Raw genomic sequence first — 25,649 nt, 5'->3', positions numbered from 1 at the left:
ATTCTTTTTATTTAAAAAGTAGGAAAGGAATATAAGATCTACGGCCGCAGTGTCCTTTTAACCAGGGTGCAAAACGAGTTGTAAGTGGATGTAGTAAGGCAGTAGTCTGGATGGAATCTGCTTTAGAGATTTGGATTGAAGAAGAACAACGTGCTACACAATCGCCTGAAGAGGCTCCTTTAGAAGAGCTGTAACGCTCTCCTTTGTTGTGCAGTAAAATTAAACTCATTGTTATCGGTCAAGTCATCGTGTCATTGTTGGTGAGTAACCATAATTAATTTTCTACTTACAGTACTTAGTACATGTACGTACGTTTCGTGTCACTGTACACACATTTACTGTATACTATTTTTCTTGCGTTGTACGTATTTATTGCTGCTGGCCTGTCTATCGTAATGGCTGTAACATATGTGATATCGGAGACACTCGAGATCTTTAAAATAATATTTAGGTTTTACTGTATATAAACAGTGTGTTTATATACATAATTTCAATGAATCTTACCTAATATCTAAGAGAATACAAAGGGATTATGCTGTATAACTCTGGGGAATATTTATAAACAGTGTGGGAGAGTTTAAGAGCTTAAAATATATAAAAATAACCATAGAAACATATGGTTTCTACTTCGCGGATTTTCGTCTATCGCGGAGGGGTCTGGAACGCAACAGGTTCGAGGAGGGATTACTGTATATACACATGTGTGAAGTTACTCAAACCCCTTCATTCCTTCATTTTCTGCACACTTTATTGTGTTATATATTTAATGTTGTCACTTCATCTCATTTTCTAACCTGCTTAATGCAGACCACGATTGCCTGGGGTGCTGGAGCCTATACCAGTTAGCACTGAGCACAAGGCATGAAGAAACCCTGGACAGTCCACTGCTTGGCGAGTGCACACATATGCACACACACACACACACACACACACACACACACGCACGCACACACACACACACACGCACACACAGTGGATTCAAAAGTTATTCAGACCCCTTCATTTTCTACAAACTTTATTGTGTTGTAAGTTTCATTTTAAACAAATACATTTACCATTTTTACCCATCAGTCTACATTCAGTAACCCATAATGACAAAGTTAAAAACGTGTTTTCAGAAAGGTTTGCAAATTTAGTATAAATCAAAAGCTGAAATCTCTCTTTCATAGACGTATTCAGGCCCTTAATTCAATACTTTGTAGAAGCCCCTTTGGCAGAAATGACAGCTTCCAGTCATCTTGGGTAAGTCTCTACAAAGCTTTGCACACTTAGATTTTTGGCCAGTTGATCCCATTCTTCCTGGCAGATCCCCTCCAGCTCTGCTAGACTGGCTGCTGCTATTAGGCAGGTGATGAGTGGTGCCTCCAAACAAGATGTCATACGCTTCTTCTTCAAACAGTTGCTTCCATCTTGCCATCATAAATAAATGGCTGGGGCGCTGCTAAGATGGTAAGCCTTCTGACAGGTTCTCCCATCTCAACAGAAGGCTTCTGAATCTCTCTGAGTGACCACTGGGTTCTTAGTCACCTTACAGACCAAAGCCATTCTTGTCCGGTTACTCATTCAATTCTAAGAAGAGTCCTGATGGTTCCAAATGTCTTCCATTTCACAATTATTGAGGCAACTGCGCTGCTTGAGAAGATTCAGAAATGTTTTTTTCCTCCTTGTTCTCATGCATGCCTCATCAGACTTTTACTGCCGAGTTCTTTGGACATCACAGTCTGTTTTTTATCCTGTCACGCAGTGAGAATTGTGAGACCTTCTACACACAGGTACGCGTGTGCCTGTCTAAAATGACGTGCAATCAATTCACTTTGCCGCAGGGTGGACTCCAATCAAGTTCTAGAAACATCTCAAGGAGAATTAAAGCAGACAGGAGGCACCTGAGCACAATTGAGGAGCACCACAACAAAGGGACTGAATTCATTTATAAATGACAGATTCCAGTTTTAGAATTTTAACAAATTTGCAAACCTTTCTGTAAAAAGGTTTTCATTTCGTTATTATGGGTGTAGACTGATGGGGAGAGGAAAAAAAAAGGGAAATGCATCCATTTAAAATGAAATCTACACAATAAAATGAAGGGGTCTGAATACTTTCTAAATTCATTGCATAACCAGCAATTAACTAGTTTGCTGGAATGAAAAACCGAACATTCAATAGCCACGTGTTGTGAACTTGAGATATTCGTCAGAAATTGAGGACGTGATGGACTGAAAAAAAAAATACTGGATGATAGTAAGAACTTATTTAAATTGAAGACATTCACAAAAGGTTAAGCAGACTAAGCAATAGACAAACGTAAGGCATCCACTGTATATACACACACACATCAAGTGTATGACATCAATGTTAAGACGTTTTTATTGGCAGTATAATTAAAATAACTTTTTCTTTGGCGCGCACACACACACATACGTTTATATGTGATCGACAGGATGCTGCAGTGGTAGTGCTGCTGCCTCACAGTAAGGAGACCAGCGTTCGTGTCCCAGGACCTCCTAGCATGTTCTCCTCGTGTCCGCGTGTGTGTTTGCTCAGCAATGGAATGGCGTCCATGTCCAGAGCTGTGGAGTCGGTAGATAAATCCTTTGACTCCGACTCCTTAGTCTCCGGTACTTCTGACTCCGACTCCTCTGTATTTAATATGCTAAGGTATTTTCCATGTTGGTTGAAGGAAGGCAACATACACGCCATTTAACCACAGAACTACTGGCGAGGAAGATGACCCTCTACTGTGTTGGCCAGTTAAAAGACAAGAACCCCTGAACACACATCAGGCCGTAGCGCACACCTCCACCTACATTATTACACTTGATAAACGCATTATATCTGAAATAAAATGAAAACGGGCAGCATGGTGGCGCAGTGGTAGCGCTGCTGCCTCGCAGTTAGGAGACCCGGGTTCGCTTCCCGGGTCCTCCCTGCGTGGAGTTTGCATGTTCTCCCCGTGTCTGCGTGGGTTTCCTCCCACAGTCCAAAGACGTGCAGGTTAGTTCAAAAAGTTCAAAGTCAACTTTATTGTCATCTCTGCTATACACTGTACAGGTACATAGAGAGACGAGACGTGGCTCCAGGTTTTTCAGTGTAGACAAACATAGAACAGCATAACAGAGAATATAGAATAAATAGGCATATGAAATAGACAATAAATAAGTGACACATTTTAAACTAGAGAATGTGCAATATGCATTTAAACTAGACAGAGTTTTAAATAAAGTTAGAACTAGAAAAAGACGAAGAAGTAGGTAGGTAGAAATCAAGTCAGAATGCCGTATTCTTAAACAGCTGAGATTGACAGTATGTTACATTATGACAGAAACTGTACCCTGGTTATTTTCAAGTACCAAGTTCAACATGCTTATGTGTACAATGTTCACATAAACATGTGCAAGTATTTATATGGCAGCGTATAATCTTAGTCCAGTGGGTGTTGGCAGCAGTGTAGTCATAGATTGGCAACTCTAAATTGGCGCTAGTGTGTGCTTGGTGTGTGTGTGTGTGTGTGTCCTGCGGTGGGTTGGCACCCTGCCCAGGATTAGTTCCTGCCTTGTGCCCCGTGTTGGCTGGGATTGGCTCCAGCTGACCACCGTGACCCTGTGTTCGGATTCAGCGGGTTGGATAATGGATGGATAAAATGAAAACACTTTTTGTAATGTGCCATAATCCGGATTACAATCTGTGAATGTCAGGTTGTATAATCGCTCATCTGAACGTCACACAACTATGCACTGGGCTTCATTCTTACATCAGAGAAGTGCTTCATTAGGACTACTGTTTGTGAAATGGGACATTTCAACTTGCTGTATACTTTTTTCATTACAATTTAAATTTATTAGGAGTCGGTACATTTTTGCCGACTCCATAGCTCTGGTCCTGTCCAAGGTTTGTTCCTGCCTTGCGCCCTATGCTAGCTGGGATAGGTTCCGGCACCCCCCGCGGCCCATGTCTAGATTAAGTGGGTAAGAAAATGACAAGACCTGTGTGCAGACAGACACACACACATCCAGTGTATAAAGGCACACCTATACTGTACACACAGACACAAAGACACAGTCAGTAAACGTGTCACTAGACATCACACCCTTAATATTCACACTGTCTGTGGACTCCAGTTTTAGTTTTCCACCGTATGGTCGGCACTACAGTGAAACACTTACTTGTATGCGCCCTCGTACTATCACTACAAGTCCTCGTCGTAACACCTTATGTTTAAAAATCGTCATTTTCCTTCTCATTTTGTTTTCCTCCGGTTTTCTCAGTGCTATTTGTTATTCACGAACGTAGCTTGGCAACACCTCGCCAATGTTGCTTCCAGGCATGTAAACAAATATGAAGGTAAAATGAGACACGTTTGTCATGTTTTTCTTTTCAGCTTCCAAGCATTTTTGTTTATTTTAACTTCCTTAAGAGACAATAGCGATTTAAAAAAAAGCACTTAAAAAAGAAATTTTCTTCCTGCTACGCCTATGTTCTAAGAAATGGCCCAAAGGCATAGAAGTCGATAACTACCTTTTTTTTTATTATTATTTTGTCTCCTTTTAAAGTGCTGCACTTCCTCCTAAAATCAACCTGTAAATCACCCGTCTTCACCCCATTTTGTTAAGGTGACCACTGAACTGCCAAATGCGTTTATAAATAATGAGACCTCAGGTTACCGATTGGGCGGCACAAGAGAGTTCAAAACCAGTGGTTCATTTCAACCTTCAAAGAACAATGCTTGGTATTAGGTTTATATCCATGAACTTGGGGACGGCATGGTGGCGCAGGGATGGCACTGCTGCTTCGTGGTAAAGAGACCAGGGCTTGTATCCTGTGGCATTGCTGTGTGCAGTTTGCATGTTCTCCCCATGTCTGAGTGGGTTTCCTCCCTCAGTCCAAAGACATGCTGGTTAGGTGGATTGGAGATACTAAATTGGTCCTGGTGTGTGGTTGGGGTGTTTATTCACCCTGTGATGGACCCCCCACAACCCTATTCAAGACTAAGCGAGTTAGAAAATGACTGATTGGTGTTACCGATTGAATAATTCATACAAGTGAGCAGCACACTGTAGACAACTTCCCAAACAGGCCCCCTACAAGAACGTGGCGGCTGAGCCTCACTTAGAGAGGAGCACACTCCCATTGCTGATTTATACCATCTACTCAGAGTGCCTGAGTGCATGAGCCACCAGTGGGTGGGGCAGCAGGACAATGCACGTCATCCTGGCACATTCTATCATGTAAACCATGAAGTAAACCAAACTTGCACATATTTGAGATGTACGACTAAACCAAAGGACATGAAGGTAAAAGAAACAAAACACATCAGGACAGCTTGAAAGCTCCACAGAGTCTGTGAACAGGCTGGAAACTGGAGGTAGCAGGCCAAACCTCTGTGCCACCTCATCTTGTTTAGGCCACTTGGAATCCCTCCTTTGATTACATCACCATCAGGTCACTTTTAAGTAACATCAAACTGTCACCATTTCAGATTTCGTCAAGAAGTTCCTCTGTTTGTTCTGCTCAGGACAGACACTTGAAAGCTTGCCTTGCATGTACTGTGCTGATAAGAACCACCATTCGTTTTCCAAGTGCGGTGTCAGTCCTTTCCAAGGCACCTTCATGCCTGGCCAGATACAGAGTCAGAACTGTGACTGGAAACCAGGCTATCAGGAGAAAAAGTCACTTGAACAAGGCGGGGGGGGGAACAGGCAGTGACCACAGTGGGGTTCAAACCCATTCTAGGAAGCTGTGAGGTAGCAGTGCCAAACCACAACACCACCCCGCTGCCAAGATAGGATTTCCTGATTTATAAATCAACTGTCATTAATATTATTAATTAAAATTCACAAAATAAGGCAGCCTTTCTGGTCTCAGTTCTGTTTCCTATGAGTTCTGCAAAACCAGCACTGATATCCTGGACAATGGGGTAAGGCTGTCCACAGGGTGCAGTTTAGCAAATGGCGTTTATAATAATACTAGCAAAATACTCGCGCTTCGCAGCGGAGAAGTAGTGTGTTAAAGAAGTAATGAAAAATAAAAGGAAACGTTTTGAAAAGAACGTAGCATGATTGACAATGTAATAGTTTTGTCACTGTTATGAGTGTTCCTGTCATATATATATATATATATATATATATATATATATATATATACACACACATACACAGTACATCCAGAAAGTATTCGCAGCGCATCATTTTTTCCACATTTTGTTATGTTACAGCCTTATTCCAAAATGGATTAAATTCATTTTTTTTCTCAGAATTCTACACACAACACCCCATAATGACAACGTGAAAAAAGTTTACTTGAGGTTTTTGTAAATTTATTAACAATAAAAAAACTGAGAGATCACATGTATATAAGTATTCACAGCCTTTGCCATGAAGCCTCAAATTGAGCTCAGGTGCATCCTGTTTCCCCTGATCATCCTTGAGATGTTTCTGCAGCTTCATTGGAGTCCACCTGTGGTCAATTCAGTTGACTGGACATGATTTGGAAAGGCACACACCTGTCTATAGAAGGTCCCACAGTTGACAGTTCATGTCAGAGCACAAACCAAGCATGAAGTCAAAGGAATTGTCTGTAGACCTCCGAGACAGGATTGTCTCGAGGCACAAATCTGGGGAAGGTTACAGAAAAACTTCTGCTGCTTTGAAGGTCCCAATGAGCACAGTGGCCTCCATCATCCGTAAGTGGAAGAAGTTCGAAACCACCAGGACTCTTCCTAGAGCTGGCCGGCCATCTAAACTGAGCGATCATGGGAGAAGGGCCTTAGTCAGGGAGGTGACCAAGAACCCGATGGTCACTCTGTCAGAGCTCCAGAGGTCCTCTGGTGAGAGAGGAGAACCTTCCAGAAGGACAACCATCTCTACAGCAATCCACCAATCAGGCCTGTATGGGTATAGTGGCCAGACGGAAGCCACTCCTTAGTAAAAGGCACATGGCAGCCTGGAGTTTGCCAAAAGGCACCTGAAGGACTCTCAGACCATGAGAAACAAAATTCTCTGATCTGATGAGACAAAGATTGAACTCTTTGGTGTGAATGCCAGGCGTCGCGTTTGGGGGAAACCAGGCACCGCTCATCACCAGGCCAATACCATCCCTACAGTGAATCATGGTGGTGGCAGCATCATGCTGTGGGGATGTTTTTCAGCGGCAGTGACTGGGAGACTAGTCAGGATAAAGGGAAAGATGACTGCAGCAATGTACAGAGACATCCTGGATGAAAAGCTGCTCCAGAGCGCTCTTGACCTCAGACTGGGGCGACGGTTCATCTTTCAGCAGGACAACGACCCTAAGGACACAGCCAAGATATCAAAGGAGTGGCTTCAGGACAACTCTGTGAATGTCCTTGAGTGGCCCAGCCAGAGCCCAGACTTGAATCTGATTGAACATCTCTGGAGACATCTTAAAATGGCTGTGCACCGACGCATCCCATCCAACCTGATGGAGCTTGAGAGGTGCTGCAAAGAGGAATGGGCGAAACCGGCCAAGGATAGGTGTGCCAAGCTTGTGGCATCAGATACAAAAAGACTTGAGGCTGGAATTGCTGCCAAAGTTGCATCGACAAAGTATTGAGCAAAGGCTGTGAATACTCGTATGTACATGGGATTTCTCAGTTTTAAAATTTTTAATAAATTTTCAAAAATCTCAAGTAAACTTTTTTCACGTTGTCATTATGGGGTGTTGTATGTAGAATTCTGAGGAAAAAAATGAATTTAATCCATTTTGGAATAAGGCTGTAACATAAGAAAATGTGGAAAAAGTGATGCTCTTACTTTTTTACCGTTCATTTAATCATGGGCCTCTCTACAGTTTTGTTTATTTTCGGGTTGTAATGTTCATTAAATTTACGTATCATCTGGTCCATTGGCGGACCGTGTATCTCACACCTAGGCCTTCAGTACTGCTCCATCTGAATCAACCCGCCCCTCAAAAAATAATTTATGGTTATAAAAACCTCTTAATATGCAGAAATACAGTATAAAGAGCCGCTGCATCGCAGATAGATAACTCCTGTAGCCACAATAAATGCCTTTATTGAATAGACAAACCAGGGGTGAACAAGTTCCTTTCTACTGCAGCTACAGCCGACACACATAAAAACATCAATAATAACTCATAAACTTGCAATATTATTTAGGAAAATCGCAACATTTTACTCACCAAAAATTCGGATTATTTGTAAACAAAATCCATCTTCCTCTCTTTCCTCAAAAACAGTTCAATCACTCTGTCGTACGGATTATCCGTGTGCCTCAGTTCCATCAAAAAGTCCCTTTTCTATCGCCATTGAAGCTAATGCTGAAAATCGAACCTGCAGCTTCTAGCCAATCAATGGGTCTGAATACGGTGACGTCGCCGTACGCCTGCTACAGGGCCCTACTGACTCCAACTCAAAATCTGATTGGTTGAAGCAACAGGTTAATCGACATTTATTCTGTGTTTGAGTGCCTGCACAACGGATTGTGAAGGCCTCTCTGCCTGGCAACAAATGATGGCTGAAATGTGATTGGTTAAATGCTTTACTACGAAAATACATGTCTGGAAGCAGCACAACCATCTGAAAAGCTATGAAAAGAAGTGTACAGACTATTTGGAATTATTTAATAAGTATTCATGGACAAAATATAATTAACATCAGTTTGTGATTCAGATATTTTTACTTATGAATATGCTAAGCACAGTCCTTCACCCACGAATATTTACCTTATATGGGCAGGCACTCAATTATGTGGGAGGCGTAACTCCGCCTCCCACGGCCATCGAGCTGCAGTCTATTACAGTATATAGACAAAAAAATAGGTTCCAGTTATGACCATTACGCGTAGAATTTCGAAATGAAACCTGACCAGCTTTTGTAAGTAAGCTGTTAGGAATGAGCCTGCCAAATTTCAGCCTTCTACCTACACGGGAAGTTGGAGAAATTTTATTAGTATAGATTTGTACAGTACTTTTCATGAAATTAATGCACTTTCCATTACTTTATAGAAATATCAATTTTTTTTTTATTGATAGACAAGTGAGTAAATCAATCAGGGTCATGCAGTGTTTTATATATAAAAACATTTATACATACAAACACACAAATTATATATATATATATATATATATATATATATATATATATATATATATATATATACACATATAGACACATATAGACACACATCCACATCAGAGGATCTCCTTACGGTCTCCATCAAGGTATGTAATAACCATTCTGGATGATGGGGGCGCTAACATTTTCATCTCCTTCTTTCTCCCAAATTGCTGAGAAACCGCCCAATGAGGGCAAATGACCCTGCCACTTCTGGTTTGCCATATATATATACACACACATACATAGGTAACCCGCGGGGGGGGGGGAAACACCCAAACACAATAGACACAAGAAGTTGTTCCAGCACAACACAGGCTTTATTCAACTGTGGGACACGCTTCCCATGTTTCCCTCCAACATATTATGGCACAAAGCCCTAGTAAAAGAGCACAGAGAGCTTTCCTTCTTTCTTCTCTTTGTCTCTCTTTCCACCTCCACTCCTCCCGGCAAGCTTTGTTTCCCTTCTTCCTGACTCGGTCTCCCTGAATGGAGTGAGGCAGCTCCTTTTGTAGAGCACCCAGAAGGATTCCAGGTGACCCGTAATCTCTGTCAGGGTGTGGCGGCAGCCCTGCAGAGAAGGGCTCATCCATTCCCCATGCACTCCCTGTGGCCACAGCCCCCAACACGGTTGACCGTTCATGCTCCAAATTTATGGCACCATAGCAAGCAAGTGGGACTGCCCTCTGTTGTTCCAGGAGAGGTACTGCCACATGTAAGCTCCTTCCTCCAAATCTTCCCTTAAGAAGGTGTCCTGGCCAGATAAGAGTTATGTTTGTCCATTACAATATGTACACACACACATTTTATATATATATATATATATATATATAAATATATAAATAAATATAAAACACACACACCCCATATACACAGATATATAAACATATGGAATCTCTATTCAGCTCATCTATTACATTGCGATTTGGATCAGCAACTGAACGTGACAAGAACAGGTTACAACGAATAGTCAGGTCTGCCAAACAGATCACTGGCACCAGTCTTCCCATCTCACAGGAGATGTACTACTCCAGAGTCATGAAGCAGGCAGAGAAAATCACCAACAACTCCTCACATCCAGGCCACAACCTCTTTGAAGTGCTCCCATCTGCCAGATGTTACAGATTAAACTACATCAGAAAAAGCAGATATTGGCCATCCAGCTCACAAATGGTTAATTTGGCTGTCCTTGGTCAGTCTGGGGTGTCTGGGGTCTCCCTCTTCCCATCCTGCAAAACTCTTTTACATACAGCTAAATAATTATTTCAGTTGCATTTTGTATGCCTATGTTTACATTCTTTGTCTTGTATTTATCTCAGGTATCAGTTGTGTGTCTGTCTGCATGTAACTATATGTGGAGAATCATCCCAAATGTCAGATTCTGAAATAACAAAAGCAGGAGCTCCACCAGTTACCATGTTTAGTCTCCTGAAAACAACTCAGGTAACAAAGAGAGATGTGCAAATGTGGTTCCACAAAATGACATCATGTGTTTTTTTGTCAACTCTACCAGCCTCAGGTTTCCAGCCCAGAATGTCGCATCATGTTTTCGGCTGGACATTTGCCTATTCAAATGAAGCAGCCGAGGGAGGCACACCGGTGACTTGTACTCACTGATCTCCAGCTGCCTCTGTATCCGCCCTTTACTCCGTTCCCGGAAGTCAACTTGGGCCTCATTATACTTGGTCATCACTTCCACAAATTTTCTAGACAAGACGGAGTGCTGCCAAGACAAAGAAAGACACCATTACTTGAGGGTCTATACCAGTCCTTGGCAATTTTCCCTCTAGCAAAATTTGGCATGGGAATTTTCCATAAATCTTTATGGGTGTTTGCTTTCCCCACACCCAACCACCACCTGTGACACAGCAAAGTCAAGGACACATTTGAAATAACAGTTACCTGGGATTTCCGTATCCGCAAGTCAGCTGATGACCGTACTTCATCCTGTTCGATGTTGCGTTCAATACCTGAATTGCATTAGATAAGATAAGCCTAATTAATATCCCAGGGGAAATTCAGATGCATACAAGAGCAGATACATAAAAAACACAGGTACAGTCTCACAGGACAAATATAGCCAATCTATCTATCAATCAATCGATCAATAAGTACCTAAAAACAATCAAATACATGCATATTGTTCAGATAATAATAATTCTTTACATGTATATCGCACTTTTCTCACTACTTAGAGCGCTTTAGTGAGCGGGGAGCCACTTCAACCACCACTGATGCATGATGAGTGATGATGCTACGGCAGCCATTATTGCACCAGTATGCTCACCACACACAAGCTATTAGATGGTGAATGGTGAGAGAGACAGCCAATTAGAGACAGGGGGTGATTAGGGGGCCAGAAAGACTAGGCCATGGAAGGCAATTCTGCCTGGACAGTGGGATACACTCTGCTCTTTATGAAGGATGCCTAGGCACCTTTTATGACCACAGAAAGTCAGGACCTCAGTTTTACAGCACAGTGCCCTCCATCACTATTTTGGGGCGTTGGTATCCATACAAAGGGATCCGTGCCCCCTGCTTCCCTCACCTACACGTCTTCCAGGAGCAACCCAAACTTCTACTAGATGGTCTCCCATTCAAGTACTAGCCGGGCCCAAACATTCTTAGTTTTAGGTGGATGACATGTTCTGAAATGCATGTGGTATGGCTGCTGGTATTTCAAAATGAACTTTGTCAGGGATGCCAGGGGCAACGACCCGGCCGGGACGCCGTGAGGGACCGGAAGAGGGTCAAAGCCCACCCTGGATCACGTGGGGGCCGCCTTCCTGGTTGCTTTGGGGGCCACGGGTTGAGGGCATGGAAGCCCCACCCTGTAGGGGCCCGTGGTCACCGCCAGGAGGCGCCCCAATGCCTTGGGGACCTGGTACCTCAGCACTTCCGTCACACCAGGAAGTGCTGGGGGGAAGACTTTGGGAGGACAGCCGGCACTTCCGCCACGCTGGGGCGTGGCCAAGGGAGAAATGCCAGGAACACCTGGTGCTCATCCGGGAACTGCATAAAAAGGGACGTCTCCATTCATTCAGGCCTGGAGTCGGGAGGCGGAAGGACGAAGCACAGGAGAGGTGTGGAGGCGGCCTGAAGAAAGGCATTTGTGGCCAGGACTGAGCGTGTTTGGGGTTTTGTGCACTAATGGACTGGGTCTGGGTGACCATATCTGTAAATTGTTTGTGTAAATAAAACGTGTGGTGGTGAAAAACAACATGTCCACCTGTCTGTGTCCGGGTTAGCTCCACAACTTAAATGACTGATCCGGGAGAAAACACTGAATTGCCTGAAGGCAGTGGGCAGAAAAGATCCTCAAAGCACACCATGGAGGAATGAGCCTGTGGCTAAAAGTGCTCCAAGAGAGAGCACCTCCTGGAGGGGTTTTTCACGATGTCATCCAATTTTGCCACCATTCTCAAACACAAACAGCTGTTAAATGAACTGCGCCCAGTCTGTGCCCCTTATACTTACTCTTGAGTTTGTTCCGTACGCTGTTTGCTAGCTTCTTAATGTCATTTGTTAATGTCTCCAGGTCATCTTTGGTTTCTGAAATAAAGATCCAACAAAAGAGGATAAGCACGGCGAGCAGAGGGCAACCCAAGAGCCAGAATTACTGGAGGTGCACCATATGGTCATGAATGGCAACTCAAAGTACCATTTGAGAGCCAAGCACCTTGGTAATGCCATCTGAAACTAGTGCCACAAGGTGCTGCCACCCTTGAGCTGGACTAGAATTTGCTGCCACTGCAGGGGTTGTTTGAAGTGGCAGATTTACAAGCTCTTTGGTGATCTCTTCACACCTCCTTTGCCCTCTGGGGCAGTTTAAATGTCAATCTGGCTGCTGCCAGCCCATGTGCCGTCCTCCCACACACAAACTCTCTCTCTCTCGAGCAAACTGAGCAGATGGCAGTGATAGTTCATACTGGTGCTTGGCCCCAACTTGAGTGTTAATCTCCTGAACCTTTCACATTCTGAACCAATCAAAACCCTCCTGCCCTCCCCCCACACACTGAGCCTTCCAGAATTTATCTTTTTTTTTTTTTAGTTTGCCTCTACAGCTTCAGCACACCAGCCTGCATTACACAGAGACTCACTGGCTGGACATACTTGTGCAACGTCATCTCACACAGCAAACAGATTATCTGATAATCTGCAGCTCTTGGGCCTGCTCGGACTGGGGAAATGCCACTTGATGGACAGATGCTTATACCAAGCAGCTCTTTAGAGCAGCAACACCTGTTTTCTTTCTGCCAGGCTAACATTCTCTCTATAGATTACACCCCGCTGGGCTTGTAAACTATCTCTGGAGCTAATGAGCTCGCTGTACACCTGCAGTCATTAACACACAAGCGACTTGACAAGTGGCCAGAGTCCAGACACTCTGTACAAGAAAGGATGTACAGTTCACGTCAGGGAGCTACTGCACTCTTAAATGGCACCATACTGGTTCTTTACTGGGCTGTGTGGCTCCTCTTACAGCCACTGCTTGACCAGGCACCATTTCATTCTGGGGCCGGTTCTTTGTATATGAAGTTGGTTCTTTGTGCTTTGAAAAACTTCCAAATTTGTAGAAAAAAAACCTGAAAATCTTTCATGTTTGGTAGGCTACCTAGCATGGCATCGACAAATTACGAAGACATGAACAATGCTTGAACTGTACGAGGGGGGACTCAAAAATAAAAAGAATGTTTTTTCAAAAAAGTCATATATTCTTCAGAACATTTCCAAAATGTAATCGCCTTCAAAATACTCTCCCATGAGACACAATACACTTGTCTCACTGCTTTTTCCATTGTTCAAAACTGTTCTGCAATTCTTGCAAAGTGATAGTGCCTCTGTTGTTTGCTTCTTGACATCCTCGTCATCCTGAAAATGCTTTCCTCTACGGTCCCTCTTCATTATTGGAAATAAGAAAAAAAAAAATCGCAAGGTGCAAGATCCAGGGAGTGGGGGGGAAACTGTTGTCATCCCACGTTTTGTGAGAAACTGCCACACAGTCAATGCTGTAGGCGCCGTAGAGTTGTCGTGATGCAGAAGCCACTCGCCTGATCGCCACAATTTGGGTCATTTTCTCTGCATTGTATCGCGCAATCACTTGAGCGCTTTAAGGTAAAAACCCTGGCCTGGCTCAAAGCTTCTTCTTTGAAAGCCTCTCGAAGCATTGTGACAGCTTCTGCTGCTGTTTTTCCCCAAAAGGAAACAGAACTTGATACAAACACATTATTCTTTCAAGTCTGCCATCACAAAATCGACAAAGACGAAAACAAAATTACACTATAGAGCTTCTGAACTTTCCCCAACGATGCCACTTGGCTAAATGATGCAGAGGGCAGTCTGGTAGTAACGCCCCTCCAGCCTCCAGAAAAAAATTAGTTACTTTGGGTCCACCGCTCGTATGCAGCTAAGGTCCTTTCAAAATCATGACTCATTGGTATTTCACAAATCTCTCACCATCTATTCTTAGTTATTTACCATATGGAGTGGGTTCTTTCTGGAACCTCATTTGGGTCTTTTGGGAACTAGAAATGGTTCCCCTATTGGCACTGCACTGAGGAAACGCCTTTAGGGATACTGACCCTAATACCTAATTGAGTCCTGATGTCATGTTAATGTGCATAGTAATCCTGAAACGTAATGAAGGCTCCACTAACTGATTCTGGAATTAGTATACAAGAAAAGTACTGTGACCACAATAATCCGAGTCCTCATCCTGCCACCTAAATAAGGCCTGTTTGTACACTAGCCTGTATACTGACCACACAACTAACAGAGGCCTAATGCCATGTTAATCGGCACAGTAATCCCGTCACCTAATAAATGCCTGCAGCTGCACAAATAAACATGGCACATTACTCGGCTTATAGTTGTGGAGTATAGCAGATTTTCCGATCACAGTCAATTTACATGACTGAAAAATCACTGCCCAAGTCAAATTTACCAACTGAGCGCCGATGTTCCAGAGCAGCCTTGATCGCCTCTTTTTGTGAGGACCAATATAGCATGCTGCCCGACGGAACTAGCACTGTATGAAAGAATAAAAGGCATAGCAAATTCAGTCTCAATCTCGATCCTTTGTTTCTGTTCTGTTGAGGCATCAGATAGGCGAGCTTCTCTTCGGTTTACAGTGTTCAAAACACTCATATTCATTATTCCTCAACGCTGTATTCTATACGTTGTACTTCTCGATGAGCAGGGCTGTGGAGTCCATACAGAAAACCTTCAACTCCAACACTGAGTTCTCAATTTTTGGTACCACTGACTACAAATCTGACTCCTCAATTTATGGTACCACCGACACCGACTCTTCAATTTATGGTACCATCGATCCCAACCCCGCCCCTTCAATTTATGGTACCACTGATCCTGACCCCTCAGTTTATGGTACCACCAACCCCGACCCCTCAATTTATGGTACCACCAACCCCGACCCCTCAATTTATGGTACCACCAACCCCGACTCCTCAATTTATGGTCCCACCGATCCCAACCCCGACCCCTCAATTTAGGGTACCACCAACCCAGACCCCTCAATTTATAGTACCACTGATCCTGACCCCTCAGTTTAAGGTACCACCAACCCCGACCCCTCAATTTATGGTACCACCAACCCCGACCCCTCAATTTAGGGTACCACCAACCCTAACTCCTCAATTTATGGTACCACCGATCCCAACCCCTCAATTTATGGTACCACTGATCCTGACCCCTTAATTTATGGTACCACCGATCCCGACTCCTTAATTTAAAGTACCAATTTATGATACCACTGATCCTGATGCCTCAATTTGTTATTTAAGCCAATCTACAGTACCGGTCAAAAGTTTGGGGTCACCAAGAAAATGTCATGTTTTTGATGGAAATTGATTTTTTTTTTGTTTTTAAATCAAGGTTTTATCAGACACAAACTTTATTCTATTAATTGGGAAAAGGTGCATAGTGCGGTGTGATGGCCCAGCACACCAGGGAGGCACACAATTGTGTGGTTCATTGGAAGACTCGAGCAAGATGGAGTTTGGAGTTACTGCTTTTTTTGCTTCAGAACTGTTTTAGTAGTGGTACTAAGGTGTGAATGCTGGTATCAACAACAAAGTGAAAACTTTTAGTACCAATCCAATACTACACTGACTGTTCCTTGAAATCAATTTCTGTCAATCGTTAAGAAATGGTAAGAGAATGGCAGAGCTGTAAATCTGCCAAGATCAGGTTACCCACAAAAACAAAGGTTGTGAAAGAAGATGACATGTGGAGGAGGCCACCCTGACATCTATGGGACCTCTGAAGGAGTTACAAGCTACAGAGGCTAAGATTAAAAAGACTGAGCATACAACAACTACTGCCAGGGCGATTCACCAGTCACAGCTTTAAGGGAGGCTGGCAAAGAGAGAGAAAAAGGAAAAAAAAAAACAATATTTTGGCTAATGTTTGTCAAAGGGCACATGGGCAACCACCAGGCAAGAGGAAAAGAGGAAGGCCAAGAAGGAGGTTTATGGATGTGGGGAGGGAGGACATGAAAGCAGCCGGTGTTTCAGAAAATGATGCCTGATAAAGACAGGGATAAATGGAGACAGATGATCCGCTGTGACAACCCCTAAATGGTAGCAGCCAAACGAAGATGATTTAGAACAAAGTAAAGGCAACTTAACTTTAGAAGAATAACTGCAGGATGGAATGTCTTCTCTTGCCCAAAGTTATTTAAAACCTTCATTGGGCATTGTTTTAATTGGAGCCTTTCCTTTTTAATAAACAAAGTACGGTGATCACGGTTTTTCCAAATTTGCTTTTGATACCCTGTTGTATACAGACCTTCGATGGCGTAAACAGGTAACGGCTACTGTATCTGTGCTGCAAACGAAACGTGACTGGGGTTTGGTGCTGCCTGTTTGGCTTTCATGCTCTCCTCCTACTGGATTCTGTGGTTGAACTTTAAAGGGCTGTATAATTGTTTGCATGCAGTCGTTTACCAGTTTTGCACAGGATACAGAAAACAAAGTATTTCCAAATTACAATTGGTCCGTTTTGTTTTGGTACATCTACCGTATGTACGCGTGTACCACGTGCACATTTTTTCCTGAAAATTAGCATTAGAAAATCAGGTGCATGTCATACACAAGGAAATGTAATTCTGTAATGTTTACTTCTTCTGCTTGGGCTCGCTCGCTCTCTTGCGCTCCTTCTCTCGCTCCTTCTCTCGCTCTCTCTCTCTTTCGCGCTCCTTCTCTCGCTCTCTCTCTCTCTCACGCTCCTTCTCTCGCTCGCTTGCTGGCGCTCTCTCTCTCTCTCAACGCTTCCTATACAATCACAACGCGCGTCATACACAGGGCAAAACGATTTTCTTTGCAAAAATTAGGGTGCGATTCTTACACGAGGGCGCGTGGTACATGAGTAAATACGGTAAAATATGTCAGATGATCTAGGCTTAACATTAACTATGCTTCTCAATTTTCTTGGAAGCTGTTGCAAACAGAAAAGAAAAATAACCTTCACTTTTTAAAAGATGTTGCTTATGATCAAACTCCAAAAACATTCCTTTAGCATTGCGCTTGTAGTGAGTCATATGATGCACGTGCCTCTGATTCGCGTGTATCCTCACACTTAGTGAGTACGTCTGTGCCAGATTATAACAATAACATGCAATTTACAGCAGTCTGTGACTTGAAAAGCTCAATCGCTGACAGAGTAAGAGTACTAATTTGTATGCAGTCAACATCACTATCCATAATTAGAGTATCACGGTAGTCAAAATAATAATTGTCAGGGGATCAAGAAAAGACCCCCACCCAAAAAAAAATTCCTGAGTGACTTAGCTAATTAGCAGGGAGTTGATAATACTGTGCAGTGAGACAACTCTGTGTCGTTTAATGTAGTGCGTCATTTCTCTCTTTTGATTTAGGTAAGAGACTTGCTTGCTTCATCACCCCCCGGTTCTCCCTTGGCATTTCTTCACACTGAGTTTCAGTGAATGGGGAGAGGAGGCAAGGTGGGGGACTCCCCCTTGATCATTTTCTTGCACAAATACTCCCATTGCTTCATCGAGCATTACCCGAGGAGCATTTCGACTTTATTGTTACTTATGGCATATGGTGGGCCGCCTTGATCATCTCATCGCACAGATACTCCCTCGTGTCATCGAGCTTAGCAGGTGGGATTGGTGAAAAGACCCCTTGCCACGCACTAAGAATGCCTTGATGGCAGATCTTCTTCTAGTAATTGTGATTAATATTATTTGATTGTGAAGTCCTACAGATATAATAAACGTTACATTGGTTGGACACTTAATGGGCTGAATTCTAACTGGACACACCACAAGATGCCTGTGTGTACACTTAACACTGCTCTGTATGGTTGCTTAAAATAGCCTTCTGATTACACTAACTACCACCTACAACCTGTCACTGGCCAACAGGTATAACAATCACTACTATCCTAACTGGGTAAGAAATGGAAGATGGTGTGCATATTAGCCTTTATCCTGACCTGAAACCAAATTGAGGCCGTTTGTGGTCACACCAATAGGTTTTCTGAACCCTGAATCCTAGAAAAGTCACACTAATAGACATCCAGAACCCAACATCTAATAGAGGCCTGTGGGCATAAAAACAATATCCAAACTATCCCAACAGAAGTGTGTATAGGGTCATTAACTCAAAAGCTAGTCAACCTGCAGCACATTAAATAAATCTCTGACTGGACACCTAAGGACTGTCGGGCATAATGGGCCATGGGCCTCATGGTCTTTATTCTACGTCAGGAATTTGACTCCTAATGACCGGACACCAGGACTTAGTAAAAGGCTTCTGGTCATACTAATAGAATATTGAGAAGGCCATGGCCATACCAACTGGTCTCCTTGCCACCCCTAACCCCCCCCCAAAATCTATGCCATTTTGTTTATCAATATCCAATCCCAGATGCAAAAAGGCCACCTATAGCTACTTACTCTGGTCTGTTGTGGGAGCTGAAAGGATGATGCTGTATAGCTTCTTCACCTCAGTAACATTTTCATCAACCTTGTCAATGCTGCTGCGGATTTCCTCAATCTGAAATGAAGGAAGACAGCAAGAGAGAGTGAGCGACATTGGCGGTGTAGCTGCCTGGGCACCATTGCATTGCCTGTAAAGCACAAGACTGCAGTATTTATCACATTCCATACCCCGGGAGTGTCACTTACTGTAAATGGTCTTGTGCTCGCGCTACAGACGCAATGCATAAAATGAAGTGGGCATTCATTTCATTATTGTGAGCTGGCAGTGTGGGCACAGGGTTGGGACTACAACATACAGAGGTTGCTGGTGTAATCCCATCCTCTCAGTCAAACTCAGTTAATTCAAATTGCAGGCATCCTAGCAGCACTGGGCACAAGGCAGGACACAGCCCTGGAGCGGGCACTGAAATGTAGTACGTGCAAAAAGATTACACACTCCTGTGTTAAGCACTTTGGTGTGGTGTTCAATCTTGAGAGGAGCACACACTGATATGGCACATTGACGCACCCACCACATGACAAATCAACTTCAGGATCCCAGATTAGGACCCAAGTGCAGCCATGCAGCGGGTGACACCTCAGCACCACACTAGTTCAGATGGAACAGTGTGACTTTTATGGTGGCTGGAGTGCCAATTCTGCCACCAACCCCCAGGTGTTTCCTTGAAAGGCACTATATAAAATAAAAGCTGTTATATTGCATTCTTCAAACAACCTAATCCAATTCAGGGTCATAGGAAGGCCAGAGCTACCCCAGTAACACTGTGAACAGGGCAGGAAGCAGCCCCTGGGCATGATGCCAGTCTGCTGTAGGGGGGTCCCCTGAAAATATTGGGCAAATTTAGAACCATCAATGCATCCAACATGAAAGTCTTTGGAGTTGTGGGAGAAAGCCTGGGGTACACCAAAGAAAATTCATAAAGATGAATGTTCCACGGAGGTAACAATCATGGGCAGGATTTGATCCTGGGAAGCTGGACCTGCTGGTAAATATGTGGACATTAATTCCACAACAGGGTTAGAAATGAGGATATTGTAGGGTCAGCTCAGGTTGGACAGTTGGGAGACAAAGTCAGAGAGGTGAGATTGTGTTGGTTTGGATAAGTACAGAGGAGAGATGCTGGGTATATTGGGAGAAGGGTGCTAAGGATAGAGCTGAAAATAAAGAGGAAGGCCTAAGACGAGGTTTATGGATGTGGTGAGAGAAGACATGCAGGTGATGGGTGTGACTGAGCAAGATGACGAGGACAGGAAGAGATGGAAACAGATGATCTGCTGTGGGGACCCCTAACGGGAGCAGCCAAATGAAGAAGACAATTTTGCCCCCTGAACCATTTTTGTCCATCAATGAACATTCAGCAACCCATAATGACAAAGTGAAAAAGTTCCTTCAGAAAGGTGTGGAACCAAAATCTCTCATTCCTAGAAATATTCAGACCCTTGGCTGTGGCACTCCAAATTGTGCACAGGTGTGTGCCGTTTTCTTTAATTCTCCTTGAGAAGTGTCTGGAACCTGAGTGAAGACCACCTGTGACAAACCACATTGACTGGACATCATTTACAATGGCACACGTGTACCCGTATAGAGAAGGTCCCACAATTCATGCTGCATGTCAGGATAGAAACCAAGCCAGGAAGTCCAAGGAACCCTCTGTAGATATCTGTGACCAAATGGTGGTGAGAGTACATCAGGACAAATGGATAAAACCAATTCTAATGCTTTTGAGTGTTCCCAGGTGACCTCAATAATTGTGAAATGGAAGATGTGGTTCACAGAGTTGGCTGTCCCACTAAACTTAGTAAGCAAGCAAGAAGGGACTTGGTCAGGGAAGAGACCGGGAACCCTAAGGTCACTCTAACTGAGCTTTAGAAGTCCCCTGCTGAGATGGGTGAATCTGTTGGAAGGACAACCATCTCAGCAGCACTTTTGTGATGGACGAGTACTCAAAAGGCATTTAATGTATTCTGAGAACCGAGGAAAAAGATATTCTGGTCTAATGAGACACAAATTGAACTCTGGGCACAACGTCTGCTCATCACCTGCCCAGCACCATCCCTACGGTGAAGCAGTGGTGGCAGCATCGTATTGTGGGGTTGCATCTCAGTGGCAGGGACAAGGAGGCTGGTCAGAATTGAGAGGGGGTACCAATGCAGCCAAAAAACAGAGAGGTCCTTGAAGAAAACCCACTCCAGAGTGGACGTGACCACAGACTGGGGTGAAGGTTCACCTTTCAGCACGGCGATGACCTGAAACACGCAGCCAAGACAATACTGGAGTGGCTTTAGGGCAAGTCTCCGAGTGTGCCTGATAGTCCAGCCAAAGCCCAGACTTGAACCCCATGGACCATCTGAAGATGGCAGTTTACACACGTGTTCCCATACATTCTAACGGAGCCTGAGAGGATCTGCCAGGAAGAATGAGGTAAACCCAAATCAAGGTGTGCAAACCTGTAGAGCGCGAACCAAAAAACAAAGTTAAAATTGCTGCCAGAGGGGCTTCTACAAAGTATTGAATTAAGGGTCTGAATACTTCTAGGGGTGAGTTTTCAGCTTCTGAAAACATGTTTTCACTTTGTCATTATGGGTTTGAGAATGCAGATTAATGGGCAAAAATGGCAAATTCACCCATTTAAAATTAAGTCTACAACACAAGAAAGTGTGCAGAAAAAGAAGGGGTCTGAATATGTTCTGAACCCACCGTTTATAGCTCATATTTAATGAGAAGATGTTTTGCCAAGGGCGGCACGGTGGTGCAGTGGTAGCGCTGCTGCCTCGCAGTTAGGAGACCTGTGGGTTCGCTTCCCGAGTCCTCCCTGCGTGGAGTTTGCATGTTCTCCCCGGGTCTGCGTGGGTTTCCTCCCACAGTCCAAAGACATGCAGGTTAGGTGCATTGGCGATTCTAAATTGTCCCTGGTGTGCTGCTTGGTGTGTGGGTGTGCCCTGTGGTGGGCTGGCGCCCTGCCCAGGGTTTATTTCCTGCTTTGCGCCCTGTGTTGGCTGGGATTGGCTCCAGCAGAACCCTGTGACCCTGTAGTTAGGATATAGCAGGTTGGATAATGGATGGATGGAGGTTTTGCCAAAGACTAAATATATCCAGATATTGTAGGACTTTTCTCTCAGAATAAAACACAGGGTATAAACTGGGCTCCTTTGTGTTGATTGGTGCAAACTGTAAATGTTGTAACTAGGTTATGCAAATTCTCCCAGGCATCACAAGCCAACGCTCTCCCATATTTCTTCAGTCTTGCCATACTGACCTCGGGCTGCTCACATGCAGGCTTCATTACATCTGATGTAACAAGGGTGCACCCATTGGAACCATTAGAGGGGAGATTGCAGATATTGTTTAAAAGAATTTTCCTAACGTGCAAGTCAGTTCATCTGTACAGGCGCACAGAGAGCAAATGCAGCTCTGTAGTAATGAAGGGCCTCATGATACTTTCACTACAGAAAGGCACTATATATAATTCAAGTTCAATCCCTGCCTCTTTCGTTGACTCATGGCGTCATCTCCAACAGGTTGCTCATCCTGCCTGTGTTCCACTTCTTTTGAATATTTACAGTGGTGTGAAAAACTATTTGCCCCCTTCCTGATTTCTTATTCTTTTGCATGTTTGTCACACAAAATGTTTCTGATCATCAAACACATTTAACCATTAGTCAAATATAACACAAGTAAACACAAAATGCAGTTTTTAAATGATGGTTTTTATTATTTAGGGAGAAAAAAAAATCCAAACCTACATGGCCCTCTGTTGCCCCCTTGTTAAAAATAACCTAACTGTGGTGTATCACACCTGAGTTCAATTTGCGTAGCCACCCCCAGGCCTGATTACTGCCACACCTGTTTCAATCAAGAAATCACTTCAATAGGAGCTGCCTGACACAGAGAAGTAGACCAAAAGCACCTCAAAAGCTAGACATCATGCCAAGATTCAAAGAAATTCAGGAACAAATGAGAACAGAAGTAATTGAGATCTATCAGTCTGGTAAAGGTTATAAAGCCATTTCTAAAGCTTTGGGTCTCCAGCGAACCACAGTGAGAGCCATTATCCACAAATGGCAAAAACATGGAACAGTGGTAAATATTCCCAGGAGTGGCCGGCCGACCAAAATTACCCCAAGAGCGCAGAGACGACTCATCCGAGAGGTCACAAAAGACCCCAGGACAACGTCTAAAGAACTGCAGGCCTCACTTGCCTCAATTAAGGTCAGTGTTCACGACTCCACCATAAGAAAGAGACTGGGCAAAAACGGCCTGCATGGCAGATTTCCAAGACGCAAAACCACTGTTAAGCAAAAAGAACATTAGGGTTCGTCTCAATTTTGCTAAGAAACATCTCAATGATTGCCAAGACTTTTGGGAAAATACCTTGTGGACTGATGAGACAAAAGTTGAACTTTTTGGAAGGCAAATGTCCCGTTACATCTGGCGGAAAAGGAACACAGCATTTCAGAAAAAGAACATCATACCAACAGTAAAATATGGTGGTGGTAGTGGGATGGTCTGGGGTTGTTTTGCTGCTTCAGGACCTGGAAGGCTTGCTGTGATAGATGGAACCATGAATTCTACTGTCTACCAAAAACTCCTGAAGGAGAATGTCCAGCCATCTGTTCGTCAACTCAAGCTGAAGCGATCTTGGGTGCTGCAACAGGACAATGACCCAAAACACACCAGCAAATCCACCTCTGAATGGCTGAAGAAAAACAAAATGAAGACTTTGGAGTGGCCTAGTCAAAGTTCTGACCTGAATCCAATTGAGATGCTATGGCATGACCTTAAAAAGGCGCTTCATGCTAGAAAACCCTCAAATAAAGCTGAATTACAACAATTCTGCAAAGATGAGTGGGCCAAAATTCCTCCAGAGCGCTGTAAAAGACTCATTGCAAGTTATCGCAAACGCTTGATTGCAGTTATTGCTGCTAAGGGTGGCCCAACCAGTTATTAGGTTCAGGGGGCAATTACTTTTTCACACAGGGCCATGTAGGTTTGGATTTTTTTTTCCCTAAATAATAAAAACCATCATTTAAAAACTGCATTTTGTGTTTACTTGTGTTATATTTGACTAATGGTTAAATGTGTTTGATGATCAGAAACATTTTGTGTGACAAACATGCAAAAGAATAAGAAATCAGGAAGGGGGCAAATAGTTTTTCACACCACTGTACACTTGTATTTCAGCTGTGCACTTATGAGATACCTTGAGATGTTCTTTCGTACTAAAAGGCACTATGTAAAATGAGGGTTGTCTGTTTGCAGTAGAAGACAGTTCTCTCCCAAACACCTGACAGGGGGCTTGTAGGCAGAAGGCAGGCCGGCCGGCCAATGGCTGGATGCTTCACAATCCCGAAACATCCCATGCTGGCTTTTGTCACTCGGGTCGGCTCACCTGACTGAAGAATTCATCCATAAAGGCAACGTTGTCCACTGCAATCTCCACATCGTCCGTATCGTCTGTGTCACGTGTCTGTGAAAGAATCACAAGGACAGTTAAGCATTAGGTGGAGGCTGGCGAACACAACACTTGCATTTTGCTGAGGAGCGGATAGTCACATCCACCCTTTGGAACGTCTAGTTGGATATTAAACCTGACAATCTTCAAGTCTGAAAGTCATTTACTGTGCCACCCCTCTGCGCTTTCAACTTTGGACCCATGGCAGCAGCTCGTTACGGAAGGAGCCAAGCAACGTTTCTGTGCCGTGCTGTTGAATGGCAAATTAATTCTGAAAGCGTCTGAGTATTTACATGGCTGCCCCGGTGAGAGGCTGAGTTTCCGTTTCGCTGCAAAAGAATAGGAGCAAATTGCTTTATAATTGATACGTATTGCGACATTCCTTGCAACTTGGCTACCATACGTTACTGTGCTCCGTGACTGGGCACGACCTTTGTCACAAGTCGTTGAGATGAGCTGACAACCAACGAGCGCTCCGATTGAGTACACAGCATACAATCAAACGTGCAAGACCGAGAAAAACAGAGCAGCGCAATGGCAACTTGAAAAAAACGACGGGAAACAGACGTTCTGTATGGTCTGCGAGGAGAGGCCTATGAAACTTTGGAGCCAGAACAACACTTTCTCATCTTTAGTGTGGAAAAAGTGAAAAGGCTGCCAAAATGTGTCGACCGCAACAAACTTTTCAAGGCACCACAGGAAATTTCAAACTGCTGGGAAGTCATGAGGGAGTCACAAAAATCTGTCATCTTCATGGCAAAGAGATCCAGCAAATGTATTCCTCAAGAGCGACGTGCCCTCCGACTCGAAGCCGTGTGAGGCTGGCTCTCTCATTTAGGGTACGCCAACACTACTAGGTTAGAGTGATTTTAAACAATCTCCGTCCAAACAAGCCTTTTCACATCATTTATGAAAGCATCTCTGCCCACACTAAAAAGACCGAAAATGCACATGATGTAGAGTCCGGGGGTCCTCAGTCACAGTCCTGGATGGCTGCAGTGGCTGCAGGTTTTCATTCCAGCCGGTTTCCCCAATCAGAACTCAGACCTTGCTGATAATGAAACTTGCTATTGAACTCTAGGCCTTGTTAGCGCTTTCATTCATCAAAGACAAATTTAAA

At 43.8% G+C, this 25,649-nt stretch overlaps 1 protein-coding gene across 1 annotated transcript in view; it reads right to left on the bottom strand.

Moving 5' to 3' along the window:
* The window catches only part of stx3a (syntaxin 3A), a gene marked incomplete at its 5' end in the record, with an annotated part of 43,357 nt that extends 18,783 nt beyond the window's left edge, over nt 1-24,574 (bottom strand). The window contains 5 exons of the mRNA XM_039767769.1: nt 10,703-10,811; nt 10,991-11,058; nt 12,566-12,640; nt 19,032-19,131; nt 24,467-24,574. Coding sequence (XP_039623703.1) covers nt 10,703-10,811; nt 10,991-11,058; nt 12,566-12,640; nt 19,032-19,131; nt 24,467-24,574 — 460 coding nt within the window. The remainder of the gene's footprint in view (nt 1-10,702; nt 10,812-10,990; nt 11,059-12,565; nt 12,641-19,031; nt 19,132-24,466) is intronic.
* Between the last annotated feature and the right edge of the window lie 1,075 nt (nt 24,575-25,649).

This window comes from Polypterus senegalus, chromosome 10 (genome assembly GCF_016835505.1).
Source record: "Polypterus senegalus isolate Bchr_013 chromosome 10, ASM1683550v1, whole genome shotgun sequence".
In the NCBI taxonomy this organism is placed as follows: Eukaryota; Metazoa; Chordata; class Cladistia; order Polypteriformes; family Polypteridae; genus Polypterus; species Polypterus senegalus.
The sequence above is the reverse complement of the archived record's forward strand: the minus strand, read 5'-3'. Positions and strand labels throughout refer to the sequence as shown.